A 19,447-nucleotide genomic window follows, 5' to 3' on the forward strand; every position below is an offset into this window, starting at 1 on the left:
ATATAATAAAATCCCCTGTGTTCCTTGGCTTCTGTGCCTGTTATCTTCTCTTAAATATGTATAACCAGCTCCTCATCCCCTTCACTTGTCTGCTTAATATATATATATATATATATATATATATATATATATATGAAAGAAGCCAACAGCCACAGAAACCAAGGGGCACAGGGGATTTTTTTTTCAATTTATTTATTTTGTGGTGTTGATCAATTTAGAATATTACTGAATATGTTATCGCTTAAAGCTAATTGATTAGAAAAGCAGAAGAAAAAACAACCATATGCCGCCGGTGGGATCCGAACCCACGATCCCACCGGCGGCATATGGTTGTTTTTCTTCTGCTTTTCTAATCAATTAGCTTTAAGCGATAACATATTCAGTAATATTCTAAATTGATCAACACCACAAAATAAATAAATTGAAAAAAAAAAATCCCCTGTGCCCCTTGGTTTCTGTGGCTGTTGGCTTCTTTCATATTTATAACGAGCCCCTCCCCCCTTCCCTTGTTTGCTTATATATATATATATATATATATATATATATATATATATATATATATATATATATATATATATATATATATATATATATATATATATATTGTAGCAGGATTTCTTCCCCGTCGTGATCATCGGACCCGCTAAACATGGCTGGGTCCCGCTGTCGGAGAGCGGCAGGGCAAACGACGGGCGTAGGCGAAACGGCAGATGACTGGTCTGCGTCGGTGGACATAGCTGAAGCGATGGTTCTGCTGCGAAGCTCCAGGACGTAAGCCAAAGGCTGTACCCAGCACAGCTCCACCAAATTGTAGCAGGATTTCCGGGGAAATAGCTGAAGGACAGCTAGCCAAAATGCCGGTCCGAGCTTCGGTCATCAGGCCAGCGATCTCGCTCCGCGCGCTAGCGGAGCGGCTGCCGCCGCTCCTCATCTTCCTCTTTACAATATATATATATATATATATATATATATATATATATATATATATAAGCACACAACAGAAGGGAAATGACGGGTTCGTTATGCATACCAGAGGAACCAACAGCCACAGAAATCAAGGCGACCAAGGAATTTTTTCAATATGCGGTGTTGATCAATGAAGATTATTAGCGAATATTTCATCGCTTAAAGATACTTGATTAGAAGACCAGAAGAAAGAAACAAGCCCATGCCGCCGGTACTTCCGAATTACCGTATTTTCCGGTGTATAAGACGCACCCTTGTATAAGACGCACCTGCCATATATGCAAGCTGTCACTGAAAAAGTTCGTATATAAGACGCACCCGTGTATAAGACGCACCCCAGTTTACCCAGTTAGGCTAGTGAGGCTTAATTAAACACGCTTGCGCGACTACCGCGAAATGCACCGTACCTGTGAGCAATTCTTAAGCAACGCTAAGTGATCGAAAAAGGCAACACTCACGCCATACCCGTCCACGTTTTAGCAAAAATGAAAGAGAAAACGATACAGCTCCCCATATGTCCATAACAACACTTTATTTCTACTTGAAACCTTCGAAGTCTTCATCTTCAGATGCACTATCAAAAGGTTCACCCATTTCTGGACGCAACTCGGCTTAAACATGCACTACGTACACGGAGCAAAAAAAGTTGCAAAGGGTGACTAAAAAAGAACGCCGGCTTGTCTTGACAATGGCGAGAAGCGCGATTGTCACTATCTTTTGGCGCTTCTCATTACTTTTGCTTGGGGCCTCCGAAACAGCCGCGCGTTTGTGATCCCGGAAGTCGTCATCCCCGCCGTTTCATGATAAAGATCACCTAGAATGTCGCGCACGGCGGTCCCGGTATTGAAGTATTAACCGTGTTACAACCGCGTTATTGGTAGTGATATTTTTTAGGTGAAAAAAGCTTGAGCATGAACCGGAGTAATCGATGAACTCGCCAAAAAACGATGAAAAATTCGCATATAAGACGCACCCTTGTATAGGACGCACCAGCAAGATTTTCGAAAAAAAGCCGCGTCTTATACACCGGAAAATACGGTACGCGTCCGGTGCTCTACCACCTGAGCTACGGCGACTGCTGTAAAAACTACTTCCAGTGGTATTTATGTTTACAAGTGACCTAACCTTGAGGGCCTTCACCCATAAGCGGCGGACGTAGTACATCCTGTAGTACATCTGGTGTGACGTGAAACGTCATCGAACGAAAGAACGAAAAGAGGGGAAGCAATATATATATATATATATATTGCTTCTGTGCCAAAATAAAATCAAGCTCTCAACTGCTACGCAGCGCAGGGGCGCTTTTGAAACTAAATATGTATGCGCCACGGTTTAGTGCACGCAAAACACACAGTGCTCCCGTGTCCCGTCTATGACAGTGTACATTGAAGAATCTCAGAGGGTCAAGATTCATCCGGAGTCCTCCAATGCAGCTTCGAATATAGTCCAAGTGTTTCTATGGGACATTAAACCCATGTACCGTACCGCATCCAGAAGAAGCACGGGACAGCCTGCAAACTTTTTACACAAAGCTTCACAACCCTGCAACATTTTGCAGGAATATTTATATGGCCCTCTGGTTTATTTAAATTATTTATTTTTCTATTGATTGCATCGAACATAACATCGAAGTCACGCAGTCGTTTTAAACTAAGGTAGGGCAAGAGAAGCCTTCAGCAACTTTGGCGATGGAGTTTACAATAAAAAACCAATCACTACATGCACAAGACTTGACGGCGATCAAGCTGCCATGACCAGTGTCCACGTTCAGGCTCAAATCACGGCAGCAGCTCAAACTTCACCAGAAGCTGGTCGTCTTCCACGTAGCCATCGCGGATAAGAGCCTCGAGGGGAATGGCTTGAGAAGAATGAAATGGACATTGGATAAATGGCTTCTGCGGCTGTTGACAAGAAATATAATGAGCAGGAGTGCGTTCTTCAATATAACTTTCCACGCCTCTTTTTGGATGCATCACGCTCAGCTTGATTCTCTGCTGAAATGGCCATCGAAGAACGTCGTCTATGTCACCCTCGCATAGGAAGAACCTTGCAAACAGAAATATAGCTCCACCGGAAGGGGAGAATTTGATTCCAGGGGACATGCAGTGGCCACGCAGGTACACCTGCTCGCTGTCAAACAAAGCTGAATTTGTCTTTAGTGCCTCTTTTTGAAGTGATTTGACGCCTTTTACTAAAAACTCACAGACCGACAAATTCAGGTCAGTGAGTTTCAGCTTAGCTTTTTTGGTGCGGGTCATTCTACTGTCATGTTCTTTCAGGAGTTCCGAAGCTCCATTGGAACCTCCTGTTGCCTGTGAACTCTTGCCATACTCTCCTCTCGCCGCTTTTTTCGATTTATCTTTGAAACATTTTTCCAGTTTATCCATTTTTTTGCAAATGGTTTCGATAGTACCATTACTTGCAAGGAAACCCTGTTTAGCTTCTTCACTGAACGCGGCTATTCCATCTAAGCATTTTTTCTGACAATCGCAGTGTTCTCTCGTGACTTGGGCCACTTCCTGCCTCACTATTTCTCTGAGGTTGCTAAGACCTTGAATGAGTTCTTGTCTGATTGCTTCGTGGCCGCTGTTTACACCGTGACCAATTTCGGTCAGGATATCAGCGTTCGCGCCACTGCTAGTTAGCACCTGCTCCCGGAGTGCCTTCATTTCACCAGCCTGCAATTCCAAGGTTTTTCCGAGGGATTTCAGAAGCGCTCTCTCGTCGTTGCAGCTTGAATCTTCTTCGCATTCTGATGCAGCGCGCGTCGCCGAAGCGCGGCATTCCGATCTCATGTGCGCGCACACTTCGCTGAAAGTAACTGTGCGAGAACACGTGGGACAGCAAACGGAGTGGTGCCGACATTCGCGCTGGAAATGCTGGCCGATTTCTGATGCAGGCACTGTTGCTTCGCAGCCACTTCCTTCGTTCCAGCACTTGACCTGCAAAAGTAAAACATGCATCATTTTTAAAACTGTTCTTCTTACGTATCCAGGAACTCAGTAAGCTATGCTGCTCTTTTGGTATTTTTAAGGCGAAAGCCTTTAATGGCTCATACTGTCGTGACCAAGACGTGTTAGCAAAATTTGTGCGCGTTTCAGATTGGTCGAAATGGTCGTGACGTCACTGCGCGCGGTGTCCACCGAAATATGCGAGACAGTTACTGCGCAATTTCCTTTCCTCAAATACACTTTTCGACTGGTGTCCACCGAGATATGTGACACAGTTACTGCGTAATTTCCTTTCCTCAAACACAATTTTCATTTTCTTCATTACGGCCCCTCTTTCTCTTTCTTCTTTCACTCCACTTCCTCCCTTCCCGTACGGTGCGGTTCGGGGGTCCACCGAGATTACAGAGAATTACAGCACCTTCACCCGGCTCCTTGCCCCCCCTGCAGCCCATGATGCAACCCCCCCCCCCCCCCCCGCCACCCACCAGGCCTCCGCTCTCCATCTCTGTGGACCTCAAGGACTGCAGCAAGAGGCGAACTCCGGCCGCTGCCCTCCAGCAGAGCATTTCCGCTCTGTTACACGAGACGCTGGAAGATCACCTGCAGTTTTTCACAGATGGCTCAGTCCTCCCGACCACAGGACAAGCTGCGGCAGCCTGCGTCGTGCCAGCCCTAGGCATAGCCCTGGCCTGCCGGCTAGGATTCCCGGCCAGCTCTACAGCGGCCGAACTGGCCGGACTCCACCTGGCCGCAGACATCCTCAGTCTGATCCCTGGGCAGCAACCAACCGTCATCCTGATGGACTCAAGGACTGCCCTCCAGCTCCTACGGCAGGGACAGACAAAGCAGGACACCGTTGCCCGCCGCAAGGCCCGCCTGATGACCATCGAGGACTCTGGCCGACCTGTTTCCCTGCAGTGGGTTCCCTCCCACGTCGGCATTGCGGGTAACGAGGCGGCCGACCAGGTGGCCGGTGCTGCTCACACCAGCGGCTCTCCCATCAACCCGGCAGGCACCCAACTCGACTTTGCCCGCCCTGCTCTCAGGAGGGCCATCCAGGGTCTCCACCCAGATCCCCGACTGGCAGCGGGGGAGCGCTTCCTAAGGGTTCCTGACGACCTGCCGCGTAAAGAGCGCTCTCTAATCCTGCGGCTCCGAACGGGCTCCTCCTGGACGCAGGCCCGTCTCCATCGCCATGGTAGAGCCTCCTCCCCAGCCTGCTCCACCTGCGGGGCAGATGAGTCCCTAGACCACCTCCTCTGCTCCTGCCCGACCCTGGACGCAGCACGCACCATCATGGTCAAGGATACCGTGCCCTGGGCCTCTCTGCCAACTCTGTCCAAGACCTGCTCCACCCCGTCCGCAGCCCCATCGCTGCCTTCAGGATACTCCTGAAATTCCTCCAGGTGACAGGCCTGGCCACCAGGCTCTAAACCGTAACCCCCCTCCAGCCATCCAGCTGTATCCCCCTCCAGGGCCCCCTGCCCCCCGTGCACCAGTCCCGGTGCATAGGAGCCCTCCCCGGTGCGAGCTGCACCACACGCTGAAGGAGCCCTGACAAGTGTCGACCACTGCGCGCGTGCTACCTGCGAATCCCCCCCCCTCCCCCATCCCCACACCCCCCACCCCGCTCCAAGCAGTGCCCCCGTTCAAAAGGGTGGCAGAATGCGACCGTACCCCCCCACCGTAGCCACCAGTAGTTTCCTTTCCTCAAAAAGCGTTGTGTTCAAAGGGCAACGCATCGCGCCGAACGGGTGGTGGCGTTCCGTGGACCACCTGGCAGCGCTACAACACGCTGTCGCGTTCCACTCCTAAAGGCAAAGATTAAGCGTCATTAATTGGCAGTTAATTAATTCACCAACAGAATGTGAAGTGAACAATCGCGTAGCAGAATGCAGCACTCAGGCTTTCGCCTTTCATAACTTTAGCCGCTAAAGTTCCTCGTAAATTTTTATCTGGTAATCATGCGCCACACAGTGTTCCAGTGAATGGGTGAGCACTAGGGCAATGTTTCTATTTTGGAGCGAAAGCTCTACTTCTCGGGGTACAAGTTCAAATTTCGATGTGGATGAGACAGTGACCTTCAATGCCACACAAGGTCAAACCGAACATAACTGCGTGGTGGTATGTCCCAAGCTACGGTAGTATGACCACGTGATATGATTTTGACCATTGGGCACCTGACCTTTAACCTTCACCCTTGACCTTGTAATTTGATTTGAGACAGTGGACAGCACGTCGACAGTGACCTTCAGTGCGTCACAAGATCAAACCTAACATAACTGCGTGGTGGTAGGGCCCAAGCTATAGTAGTACGACCATGTGATATGACTATGAACATTGGGTACCTGACCTTTAACCTTGACCCTTGACCTTGGAGTTTGATTTGAGACAGTGGACATCACGTCGACAGTGACCTTCAATGCCTCACAAGGTCAAACCGAACTTAACTGCGAGGTGGCATGGCCCAAGCCATAGTAGTATGACGGTGTAATCAGATAACTATGGCCATTAGGTACCTGACCTTGACCTTGATTTTGTGGCAGTATAGCCATTTAACAGAGCTTTCGCTCGTATAACTCGGCTCAAGCCACGTAGATCCCCAGTCATTTTTTTTTCATTCCGAATTCTTCGAGAAGTAACGGCGAAGCAACATGAAAGTATATTAAGGCGAAAGCCTTTAATGGCTCGTACTGTCGTCCGCTAAGAAAGCATGTCACACGCGTTTAACTCAGGAACTAAAAAAGATACAAGAAAACCGATAGTTGCTTCAGATAGGGGAGGAAAAAACGAACCCAGAGCCCAAGTTTGAGGACAGTCGATTGGTTACTTAAGTAATTATACGCAAAAATGCCGAAATTGCGTCGAAATAGCGCGGACGTCGATATAGCCACGGGAACGGCGTGACGTCACATCCACCGGAAGTGGTCACGGCATAGTGAAACTTTTCACAGAATGGTCGTAAAAACGTCGGATTAGTGGCAAGTTAGATGAAAATATGTGTAATTATGCGTAATTAACACTTTAGACCTCCGACAGATGTACATTTGGGTATCGAAAAACCGCCATTGAAGACCATCTGTGTTCATATTAACTCTTTTGTTTGCCCACCCCTCATGTAATGTCCCCAGTGGACCCTTGAGGAAACAATAAATAAATAAATCGATGTATCCACGGGAATGGCGCGACGTCACATCCAACGGAAGTCGTCACGGCACAGTGTTGTAGTATAGTCGAGAGGAATGTGCATATTTTATACGTAACTTTCTCCGTCCATTTTGCCCAGCTTAAAAGCTTAGTTGCACTGAAGAGAAAAAAAAAACTAATGGACGTTTTAGCGCTTTTAAGCCAAATGTGAATTAGGTGCGCTAGCATATCACATTTAACTATCATATCACATTTAACACATCTTTTTCAAGGTCAACAGGCTTCAGACAAAGATCGGCTAAACAGGTGAGTGTCCAATGGACACTTAAACTCCCTTGGATGTCCCATGAACGTCCTGGACATCCACAGGATGTCTAAGGGGGTATCAGTGCCGATTGGGTGGTGGTCCTTGTGTAAGCGCACTAAATCTGGAGAGGACTCCTGAGCTCCGCGTTAAGGATATGATGTGATAGCGTTAATTGATTAATACCCCTGTATGTGGGATGGGACATTCTCTATTTTACATTCATGGATCGCTGAGGGCCCTCATGAAGTTTTTTTCCCTTCTTTATCACGATCTTATAAACATAGATAAAACAAAGTGCATCAAGCAGCCCTTCAAACATTCAGTGCGAACAAATCACTAAGTATATAAGGCATTTCCCTGCGCGTTGCAATACGTTTAAGTACTCGCTTTTTTTTCTTTTTGCAAGTCAAGGGTGGAATAGTCTGCCAGAGGATGTTGTGCATGTTGACTGCATAGAACTGATTGAAAACAAAATTCGCGAACTTTTCTGTGAATAGATCTGCCTATGAATGCGCAGTGCTCTGCAACCAGCACGCCCACACAGTTCGCAATGGTTCGCCCTTGCCTGCATTATCAACTTTGCAATGTTTCCTTCTGCTGTATTTTGTGTTTGTTTGCTTGGTTTTTCTTTCTTCATCCAGAATAATTGAATTGTGCTATGCTTTTTACTGTTTTTTGGACTGTTGTGTTTTTCTGTTTTTTGTTTGTCTGGTGACTCACTCCTGTATGAGCCTGTAGAGGCTTACAGTATTTCAAAATAAATAAATAAAATACCACTCCTAGCGCAATGATGCAGCAGTTAAGCGATGCGCCACTGTCCTGCGATGGCAGGTGGCCCCACCGGCGGGGCTTGTGAGACCAAGGTTACTGTTCCCGAACAACCTTCTCGGGACCAGTCATTACTTGAACTGCCATATGCCACGGTGGACACCTTGCTCACAATTCGGTGGGCAGGTTCTGATGGCACGGCAAAGTCACGTGACCTAGGTGGTCAACCTACGTTACTTCAAAGTGAAGGAAACTTCAGACGAAGATCTAACGCATTAATGGTCCCTTTGTGAATCGTCACAAGCGTTACGCATCACCTTGCCTGTCTATCCGTCAAGATATGCAGAGCTGAAAACAAAAAGCCTCAGGAGGGCACTTTGTTGACCAAAAGTGCGGTGAGGCGAAAGCCTTTAGCGCTGTGTTGCTGCTTGTGTCACTGATGTGTGGTGAACTGTTTAATTAAGTTGACCATTGTTTGTGAATCTTAAATGCTGGAGACACTTGAGGGCGTTTGGGAGGCGTCCGTCAGATTCGACGCCTTTCTGCCAACACTCTCCAGCGTCCTAGACAAGGAGAACTACATATGCGTTGGCAGGAAGTAGCGCAGCCATTATAGCACGCTCGGCTGCGGAATGGAAGGATGGTGGTTCGAATCCCGTCGCACACGACGATTTTTCTTCTGGTCTTTCTAGCAAAAGCGTGACACCTCTTCTGACAACCTTCTGCTCACAACCTTCTGTCGACAACGATGAGGCATTAAAGGCTTTCACCTTAAAAATTACGTAAACGAGGTGTGGCCGGACGAAAACTGTAACGCTACTCACTCGTCTCGTTTAGAAGAACAGCTTCGCGTAGTACTGAGACACAGTGTAGAAGGACGAATATCGCACGAAACTCTCGAGTGACGAAGGCATCCTCAAGCTGTCGATGTACGGGGCGAAGCTATAGCTCGGGTAACCTTGAACGTCTTATGCCGCCAACGGCTGAAGTGACAAGGCCCATCTCTTTGGAAAAGGGCGACTACCGCTTAATCGTTTCCGCTGTGAACACTTGCTCGAAGAATTTATCAGGGGCCGAATTACAGACCGTCCTAAATCTGAAGAAGTCTCAAAACAGTCTCGGAGCCCAACTACTATCGGTCGACCCCGACCACTGTTTTCTTAATTTCGCCCCAGCATTGGCCCTGTGCAGAGCGATGCCATATCTAGAACTTTAGTTCTCTCTCAACAGGCGAATCCTGCTGACACATAATGCTCGATATCTCATACTTCCGTTAAGCTTTTCAGTGTTTTTTTTATGCGTAGCATATTGCAACCACTCAGTTCAGCCCTTGGGCGCGGCCGGGCAGCCACCAAACCACGTGACGTGACGTCACGTGGTTTGGTGACGTCACGTCACCTGGTGATGTGACGTCACCAAACCACTTTTAAAAATAGAAAAAAAGAAAAAAGGTAAAAAAGTAATTAAAAAAGGACGGCTGAGCATGGTGGCGGTTGCCACCGCCCCGTTCCAAAGGGGGCGCTCCTATCCATCCATCCATACGTCACGGAGGAAAAGCTGCTGATAAAATCGAGTGCCTCCAAGCAATACGTCTCGCGCAAAAAGACTGCGCAATATGCAACGCATTCTTGGCTTAACCAAGCTAAGCATTGGCATCTTTTTTTTTTATGTTATTTGTTCCGCGCTGCCTGCACGCGGAGTTTTCAATCAGCTGCGTGAGAGGCGACCCTATCTTTCCGGAATAACTGTTATCGAGGGCAACCTCCTCTACGATATTTTAAATTGTTTCCGGCGTTCTGGCAGCTTATCTTGAAAGTTCATTATCTCCAATGGATTGTGCACGGCCAAAAGCGACGGGTGATTAATTGGCCTTCGATCAAAGGCCACCGAGTGCAGTTATTACAGACACTGCCACCGAATTCTATTATCTGTTGGCAAAAATTACCCTATTTAACACCCAGAGTTGTGCGCCAGCCTTATTCTCTTATGCGATTGTATCTACTGTGGTGACCACGGGACATATTCCTCCTAAGAACATATGATCGAGCTGTTGTATCCCTGAGCCATAGCATCTAGCTATTGTTGGTTCATCATACTGAGGAGGTTCATCATATAGGCAGCAGTTGTATGATAACACAAGGAAAAAACAAAATAAAGAACAAGAACAACTGAAGCAACTGCTGCCTGTATAAGCCAATTGAAGACAATAAACGGGGTTGTTAGTCGGCGCCTTTGCGTTCGTCTTTCTTGTCCGTGTTGCTACTGCGCTGTAGTCCTCAGCAAGGCATCTATACTTAAGGTTGACTTTCAACCAACTATCAGTGTTGAATTTATGCAGAAAAGGAAAGCACTGGCAATAGTCTTTTTCTGTGCGCGTATAAAGATGGCCGCAGGAGCTTCTTATGGCACCCTGCACTCTCAGAAAAAAACCGGCCCAGAGGGGAGTAAAGACAACTTTAGTCCTAAAAAGGGCTCTTTAGTCCCTAAATTTGCACACGACACACTCCTTGCCAAAAATGTGCGCCGTGCGCAAACTCAACGGACTAACTGCCGAGAAAGAGACTAACGCGAGGCGAATCGCAGCACAGCAGCACGCGAAAATTGCGCGAGAAGATAGTACTCGATTTTTGAAGCGCATGGATGTCGTCTAAGGCCAGTGAGGGCACTGCCGCTGCCTGTGACGAGGCGGATACCCTTTTCCGTGAGAAATAGGCTTCGTGCCACCGAAACGGCTGGCAGCTGTGCAAGTGCATAAACAATTACTACGAACTTCAATACGTGTCAAATGTGAGTTGTAAAAGTTACGGTTGAGCAAGTACACGTAGTTTCATACCGTTGCCGTTGTTTACGAGCTTATGTGATGCTGTGTAAGTATCGGCGACACTTAGCAGTCAATTCCCTGTCACCGCTCTCCGCCGGTATCAAAAAACGAAGTGAACCATCGCCTTCTACCTTTGTTTTCAACAGGCTGTAATGTGCAGCTGCCAATTGCAAGGAAGAAGACCACCTTATACGCAAAAAAAGAAACAAAAAGAAAACCACTGTTGTGGTTGTGAAGTACCGGCCGTAATGTATACACAGTTCAGCACTTCTTTTTTGGCCGAAACGTGATTTAGACCGTTGTGCGTGCGCATTAAAGCTTACCGCAGGTTTTTTCAAAAGCATATGACACCAAAACCACCACACTGTGATAACAATTTGAGCGGTACAGACAGACCGTGTGTGTGTTTCGCATACAAGGCTTTTATTTTCTACCGTGGACTGTCCTCTGTGGTGGCGTAGTTATTCTGCTTCCGGCAGCCGAGCTGAACGGATCGCAGGGTCATGGGCTCCAGCGGAGCAGCGATAGCGGCCTTTGACGGCCGCGGAAACAGGATCGATGACTGCGGTGATAAGGATTACCAGATTATTTTGCCGACACTGCCAACAGGACGTGTTGTTTTCAACACCGTTTTTCTTCACGGCGACGTGCGAGCGAGGCCGTTCCGGGTCGAGGATTTCCGAGACGCCCTGGCCGAGACCGGTACGCTCCCCGACGTGGTCGCGTTGGGGGCGTACCAAATCAACCACGTGTGGGCGGTTACCCTGCGGAACACGGAGGCAGCAAAGAAGTTGCTCGCCTTCAACGAGCTGCAAGTTAAGAAACGCCGCTGCCTGATTATCGACCCGGAAGACCAGCAGGTAAAGCTGCGGCTACACTGGATGCTTCACGGTGTGGCCGACGACGACATTCGGACGGCATTCGCGGCGTTTGGCAAAGTGACCGACGTTACGCGTGAGCGGTGGCGGATACAAGGCGTCAATGACAAGAGCTCAACGACAAGAACGGTCCTACTGAAGTTGAAGCCCGGCTTGAAAGTGGATGACCTGCCACACCAGGTACGTGTCGCCGGAGAGTTGGCTCTTGTCGTAGCGCCTGGGCGTCCAATGCAGTGCTTGCGCTGCCATGGTACAGGCCACGTGCGGCGTGAATGCAAGGTTCCCCGCTGTACGAAATGCCGGCGGTACGGCCACGTGGATAATGAGTGTGTCCGCACTTACGCGGTGGCTACGGGCGGGGCGTCGAAAGACGACTCTGCGGAACTCCTGATGGATGTAGTCGAGGCTGAAGAATCTGCGAAAGGCATAGAGGAACCCGAAACGCAAGCAGGATCGACGGGTTCTTCGATGCCGGACGCAAGCCGATGCCGGACGCAGCGATGCCGGACGCAAGCCTGAGGGGGCAGAACCTACTAGAAAGGAGACGGAGGCGTCGAGCGGTGAAGTAAGCGTGCCAGCGCTCCAAGAAACCGAGCCAGCGACTCTGACCGAGGAGAACCTTGACCAGAGCGGCGCCCGCACGACCGGCGTCCCTGCCCCAGCGAAGCGGCCACACGCCCAGACCGGAACCGAAGACGACAAGGCGGAAGCCCCCAGCGTCGAAGAGCCGCCGGCAAAAACGACCCAAGGACGGCGGTCGTCCATCCGGCCACGATCAAATGTGTCGACGGAGAGGAGAGCCCTTGACAAGCCGCCCCCTGCTGCCAGGCCTGGCACCAGCACCGGATGGCTCCGGTGTCAATGATGTCGTCTAGCCAAGCGCTAGACGTGAAGGGTAAGCACCATGTTCCCGGCCTCTTTCTTCTGCATTAAAATGGCTCATGCGTTCCTCATGAAAGTCGGTACACTTAATGTCAGGGGACTGGCAAGTAAGAAGAAGCAGAGCCAGGTGTACCGCCTTTTAACTGAGCACGACATCGACGTCCTGGCAGTGCAGGAAACGAAAATTGACGGGTAAGAGGAGACCGGGAGCATGATGAGACGTTTCACGTCTAGGTTTTTTGCAGTTGTCGCCCACGCTGTAGGAACGTCTGCGGGTTGTGTCATCTTTGTAAAGAATGTACCGGGACTTGAGGTTCAGGCATATACGGCGTGTCCTTCGGGTCGATTTGTTTTGGTTGACCTCCTGTATGACAAAACATATTGACGCATCATTTGTGTGTACGCCCCAAATGCGGTGGATGAGAGGACAGCGTTTTTTCAACGCGTACAAAAGCACTTCAGTTGTGAGAAATGCCTGATCGTAATGGGTGACTTCAATTGCGTCCTGAGGGGCTGTGACAAAACCAGTGCAACGGCATTTAGGGACAGAAGCACTGAAGTACTCTCAGAAATTATAGACACGTGCAACCTCGATGATGTGGCCGAATGTTTAGAAGGCGAGCGTTGTGTGAGACTCACCCATTTTCAACGGTCAAGCCATGCACGGCTAGATCGCATTTATGTGTCACCGAACGTTATTTCAAAATGCAGTAGCTACAATGTAGTACCGGTATCATTTTCGGATCATTGTTTAGTGAAGTGTGGGATAGGGACAAAGAAACGAGGAAATCAGTTTTCTTGGGAGATGTGGAAATTAAATAATAAGCTCATTACAGACGACATCTTTAGCAGGAAAGTAAACGAAGAAATCAGTAAATTAAAGCCGAGCGGGGAACTGAAAGTATGGCAGCAGTGGGAACTTTGCAAACAACAAATAAAAATAGCAGCAATCGAAAGGTCAAGCTGCATACGACAAGAGGAGAAGCGTGAGGAGGACAATTTAAGATCTTTACTAGCTAGACTTCTCGAAAGAGAAAGCGAAGAGCCTGGCAAATGGATGGATGACATTAGGAAAATAAAAAATAAGATTGAACTCTTTGAAGAAGAACGCTATCGTGGCGCACTGGTGCGGGCTAGGGCGCAAGATATAGCTGATGGGGAGACACCTTCAAAACGAGCGCTAGGAATGGAAAAAACGCATGCTCAACGAAACCACATTGAACAGATTGGATGGGGCGGGGCGTTATCTGGAGAAAGCGGGCATATCCAGCAGGCATTTCTTGAATATTATCAGGCGCTGTTTGCAAAGCAAGAAGTGGATGTGAGCGCATTCAAGGAAAAGTTTCTTGGCGCTTTGCCGCGATTAGATGACGAACAGAAAGAAAGGCTGCAGCTGTCGATAACTGCGTCGGAGGTCGAGCAAGCGATAGAAAATTTTAACCTGGGAAAATCTCCTGGACCTGATGGGTTAAGCGCCGCTTTTTACAAAGCATATAAACGCGAAATAGTGCCAGTACTGACAGCAGTTTTTAAGGAAGCCTACAAAGAAAATGAATTGCCCCCGTCTTATGGTAAATCCCATACAGTGCTAATCCCTAAATCCGATGACGCAGAAAAGTTAAAGCAGGTCACAGCATATCGTCCTATCGCCCTCACAAACGTGGATTATAAAGTTTTCATGAAGATTTTAGCCTGTAGACTACAGTCAGTAATTCAGGATATAGTCGGTCCCCACCAGACGTGTGGGATCAAGGGACGCTCTATTGTTTCCAATATTCATAAAGCGAGGTGTGTGCTGGAATGTTGTGATTACACAAATAGCTGTGTAGCCATCCTTCAGCTAGATCTTGAGAAGGCATTCGATTGTGTTTCGCACGATATCCTGTTCTGCATACTCGATCATGTGAATTTAGGGTCCATTATTTGTGAGGGAGTGGCCTTGGCGTACCGGAGCTGCACGACAAGATTAATTGTAAATAAGAGTTTGGGGGCCCCCATTAGCCTGCAGCGTTCGGTGCGCCAGGGTTGTCCCCTCAGCCCTCTTCTATTCTGCATTTACATTGAAGCGTTGTGTTTGAATATCATGGAAAGTGAAAAATTTCGAGGATTCCAGCTACAGGCAGCAGAAGTTAAGCTGCTGGCTTATGCGGATGATGTCGCGGTGTTCACAGTGAACCGGGAAGGTATAACCGAGGCCGTGGCATGCGTAAAAGAATTCACCAAGATCACCGGTAGTAAAGTGAATTGGTCAAAGTCCCTGGGGCTTTGACACGGAGAATGGCCAACGAAGCCCGGCAATTTTGCAAACGTGTCCTGGGTGACGACCCCAGTAAAGTACTTAGGCGTTCCACTGGACGGTTATCGCGATAGCGATTCGTACTGGAAAGCACAGACGCAAGCCACGCGTGAAAAGGTGGAAAGGTGGAAAGGGCGACACCTTTCAATTTTCGCAAGGGCCACAGTGTGCAATCTGTTTTTTATGTCTAGGCTGTGGTACGTGATGCAAGTGTTGCATTGTGCAAGGATGAACGTACAGAGACTGCACCGGATCTTTGCCGTTTTTGTGTGGGCTGCGGACTGGGAACGCTGTAGCCGGAACAATTTGTTTAGGCGGGTGAAGGATGGCGGCCTGAGTCTGGGACACTTATTTCTGCGGCAGATTGTAAGCAGATTTTGTTTTGTGCGCGATGTAAGCGATCCGTTTTTGCGCACTGTGTGCCAATTAAGGCTCGGAAATGCACTGCCGGACTTTGTTGTCACAACCGAAAGTTTCTCGGGACGTATTTTTGGTTACTTTAGAGAGGTTGTCGCGAGTGTTCGATTCCTGTCTGTTCGATTTTCGTATGAATATTTATCTTCTGTTAGCAGGAAGAAGTTGTATAAAAATTTGTGCGATGTAGTTCTTCCACAACCTATGTACAGGGCCTTATACAATGGAGGCCAGGGACGCGACGTACTTAAGCGTGTGAAGGCGATGCAGGTGCCGCCAAGTGCAAAAACTTTTTTCTTTAAATTACATACCGGAACACTACCAGTAAAGGAATTCTTGGAAAGGAAGCAGTTATTTCTACCTTGGGGATCACATTGTTTAATTTGTAAACAACCAGAAACAATAGACCACGTTTTTTTGCACTGTTGGGAGGGGGTATACTTTTGGGACATCTTGCAACGGACTTTAAAAAAGGAATTTCCGCTCGACGCTCATGGTATTCGGTACTTGCCTGTAGAGAGTGAGGATGGGACACCATTCGACCTCATTATGCTAATGGGCCTCCATTGTATTTGGCGCTCCAGAATGGCAGGATATCATTGCGATCCTGATGCACGGCCAGCACGGATCTATTTTCGGGAGTGCATGCATAAGTATATTGAAGTTCAGAAACTTGCTCCTGAAGCTCCCGAGTGGCTCGAAAGAGTCGAGCCTTTGGTGACGCTTAAGGAGTTTTAATATGATGAAGCCACGCACCCACGGGCGGATAGTGTTGTTAATTATTGCTCATTGCGCTCTGTAAGTGTATTTGTGTACTGTGGTTCTTGCCGAAGTCAGGCAATAAATAAAAAAAAAAAGTGGTGGCGTAGTCATATCCGCGCTCGGCTCATAATCCAAAGGTTGTCGGTTCGAATCCTGGTGTTTTCATGTATGTTTATTTCTGTTTCCTTTATTGTTGTTATATGTGTGAAGTTCTGTCGGAAACTATCCCGCTATAAATTAGGCTGGAAATCACGCGTCGTTTGCATTTTTTCATTAAATGTCTGCTCCCGGGGACTAACGGTTGCACCCTTTCGAAGGGGACCAACAGTTACACCCTTTGCAGTTAGTCCCGAAAAGGACGATTGCCAGTGGCAGGTCAGTTAGTCCCCAAAAAGACTAACCTCTCGCCCCCTATTCGCCCCTTTTTTCTAAGAGTGTGGAGGTTAAATCGGGCATATTTTATAGCCTAGCGCACATAAACTTCATGCCGAATGCATTTATTTGCGTCTCCAGCTTTATCTGCCCGGAAAAAAAATGAAAGCCTCGCCTAAACCAGATTGCTGCTCAGAGGCATAGGTTGCGGAGCAAAGTCCTTTAAACATCTTAAATTATCACTCATTTCCTTGCGTTGTATACTCTTCGCACACCATTTCCAAATTACAACGTTCATTTGTAGTTCTTCCCTTTTATACTGGTTCGGCCCCTGTCAGTGCCAAACCCAATGGTTTCGTCAAAGCTTGAAAGAGGCGTTTCAGCCCGCCCTGATAAGTGCAGTTTTTATGCCTCATCGTTGTCGACAGAAGGCTATCATCAGAAGCTTGTCAGCAGAGGTGTCACGCTTTTGACAGGTGTTCACCGAGATATGTGAGACAGTTACTGCTGAATTTCCTTACCTCAAATACAATTTTTATTTTCTTCATGACGGCCCCTCTTTTTCTTTCTTTCACTCCGACTTCTTCCCTTCCTGTACGGTGCGGTTCAGGTGTCCACCAAGATGACAGAGAATTACTGCGCCATATCCTTTCCTCAAAAAACGTTGCGTTCAAAGGGCAAGGCATCGCGCCGAACGGGTGGTGGCGTTCCGTGGACTCCCTGGCAGCGCTAAAACACGCTGTCGCGTTCCACTCCTAAAGGCGAAGCTTAAGCGTCATTAATTAGCATTTAATTAGTGTTTAGTCATTGATCAGCAATTAACCGATAATTAGTAATTAGACATTGCGTAGTAATTAGTCATTAAGTATGCGTGACGTCATTCAGTGCTGACGTCACCAGTGTCAGAGAGGCAAAGTGGTGCGGAAAACGCTTTCGCCTCTGCGCACTTTAGACAAAAAGCCCCTTTAATTTTTATCTTTCGCGGAATTCCATTACAGTAGCCAGGTGTGTACGCTACCTATCAGCGGCTTGATAATTCTTGGACATTCGAGGAATCAAATTAACATAAATACCAAAATCCACTCCGCACTGTTCCCTTTCCGCTCACCTCCCTTCTCAGCAGTTCTTCAGCATCCAAGTCTCTCAGGTCGACGTCAGCGAGCTCGCACTGCTGCCCGTCGATCGGACAAACGCATGAGCCCTCCTGTGAGCTCAGCTCGTAGCAAGACTCGCAGAGCGTATGAGTGCAGGGCAGCAGTGCGGTTCTCTTGCGCACCAGTCGGCAGACACTGCACACCCTGTGCAGTGGAATGGGTTTCACAAACCGCAGGGGCCTCCAGTCGAGTTCTGCCGAGAACCCGACAAGGGTGTACTGCATGCTTCCTGGAGGCATCGCTCGCAACGTCCCCCCTCCGTTGGGCGGTCGCCAGCAACTGACCTGTCCGCCCCCTTGAGAGCGCACTTTTATCGCTGCTTCGTTTGTGTTTTTTTTTGGCTATCGTCAAGGCTGCAATCGAGTGGATATGTGCTGCCTCTCGTCGGCCATTTGGCTAATTAATGCATTTGATGAAAATCACAGTGCTGCGTTGATCGTCGGCTTTACGCCGCAGGCTCGCCTCTTACTCATTTACGAAATCATACCCAACAATTCTTGGCAAAAGAATTTTTGAGCGGGAAACCTTTTACGAACGCAATTTTTTCCTATAATGTGAGATTTCGTTATAAGAATCAATATATCGGCCGATCACCCGACGGCAGACTTGTATTTTTTTTTCTGTTCAAGTTTTCGCTATCGTCAAAAGCGTTCATCATTCGTTTTATACGGCAGACTTAACTGTTCGATGCGATCAATGAAAATACTTTAAAAGAAAAGTTTTGCTACAGATCAGAAAAGTCGGCAGTGGCTTACCTCGGCTATGCCAGGATATATGTAGGGAAAGCTAAGTCATAGCTTGGTTAGCCTTTGTTAACGTCCGAAATGTTATCAGTCATGCGACACAGCTGGCGACAGAGGCATGCGACACAGCTCAGTCATGCGACACAGGACAATACTTCGAAGTTTCTAAGAATGCTTGGAGCGTGTAGATCGAATTCCCGCAGAAAAAAGACGAGCACAGAATGCTTTTTAGTGCACCTTTAGCTAATGTTTATGACAACAATATTTGTTTTTAACATCAATGAAATGTTCCAAAGTCTTATATAGCGTTGCTGCAGCTTACATTTATAACATTTTTCCCATTAATTAAATTTTCCAGTGCAGCATATAACCTTGCTGCGACTTGCATTTATAACATTTTCACGGCATTATTCTAATACCGGTTTACCTGGGGAGGCTCTTCTAAAGCCGCAGCGCATACTCAGCAGGTTAGGTCTTGAGTTTTTGCAAGAATATGGAGGGAGACCTAGATTGGCTAGGGGTTCCAAGAAAGCTAAGCTTGTGCAAGCACAGTTTTTATTGGTACATGGGTATGCAGCTCACTAACATGTCTTACCAACATTTATCATTGCAATGTAATCACTTTGGGACTCTTGCTTTCTCTGGCTGCGAACGCATTTCTCCTGCCCTCAGTCTTCTAAGCACAGACTCCTCCGGCAGCACAATGAAGGATGCAAGTCTGGCAAGTCTCACATAGAGCGCGCGTGCATGAGAGTAGAACAGTGATCCTGGTAATCACCCCACGCATAGAACACATGTACGGATGCAGCGTTTCCAACACAAGCAGGGTAGGCTGCCGGCTGACACCACCTAAGCTGAGGCGTTCAGCCGAAGCAGCCTTCCCTCTAGCAAGTACAGCATGACAGCTACTAAGACGCTGAGGAACATAGCTTGTCCTGGCCGCGAAGGTTTGTGATGCCTCTTCGTTTATGCTTGGTGGCATACGA

At 48.0% G+C, this 19,447-nt stretch overlaps 1 protein-coding gene and 1 pseudogene across 1 annotated transcript; one reads left to right on the top strand and one right to left on the bottom strand.

Moving 5' to 3' along the window:
- Positions 1-2,289: 2,289 nt before the first annotated feature.
- On the bottom strand, positions 2,290-17,971 carry LOC149329034 (uncharacterized). Its single transcript, XM_089562053.1, has 2 exons — positions 17,673-17,971; positions 2,290-3,908 (listed from the first exon to the last, which is right to left on the bottom strand). The coding sequence occupies exons 1-2, from the start codon at positions 17,955-17,957 to the stop codon at positions 2,745-2,747; spliced, it is 1,449 nt and encodes a 482-aa protein (XP_089418179.1). The 5' UTR covers positions 17,958-17,971; the 3' UTR covers positions 2,290-2,744.
- On the top strand, positions 4,371-5,350 carry LOC149329035 (uncharacterized; annotated as a pseudogene).
- Positions 17,972-19,447: the final 1,476 nt, after the last annotated feature.

The sequence above is a fragment of the Amblyomma mixtum genome, chromosome 9 (genome assembly GCF_055824585.1).
Source record: "Amblyomma mixtum isolate Tamu chromosome 9, ASM5582458v1, whole genome shotgun sequence".
Lineage (NCBI taxonomy): Eukaryota > Metazoa > Arthropoda > Arachnida > Ixodida > Ixodidae > Amblyomma > Amblyomma mixtum.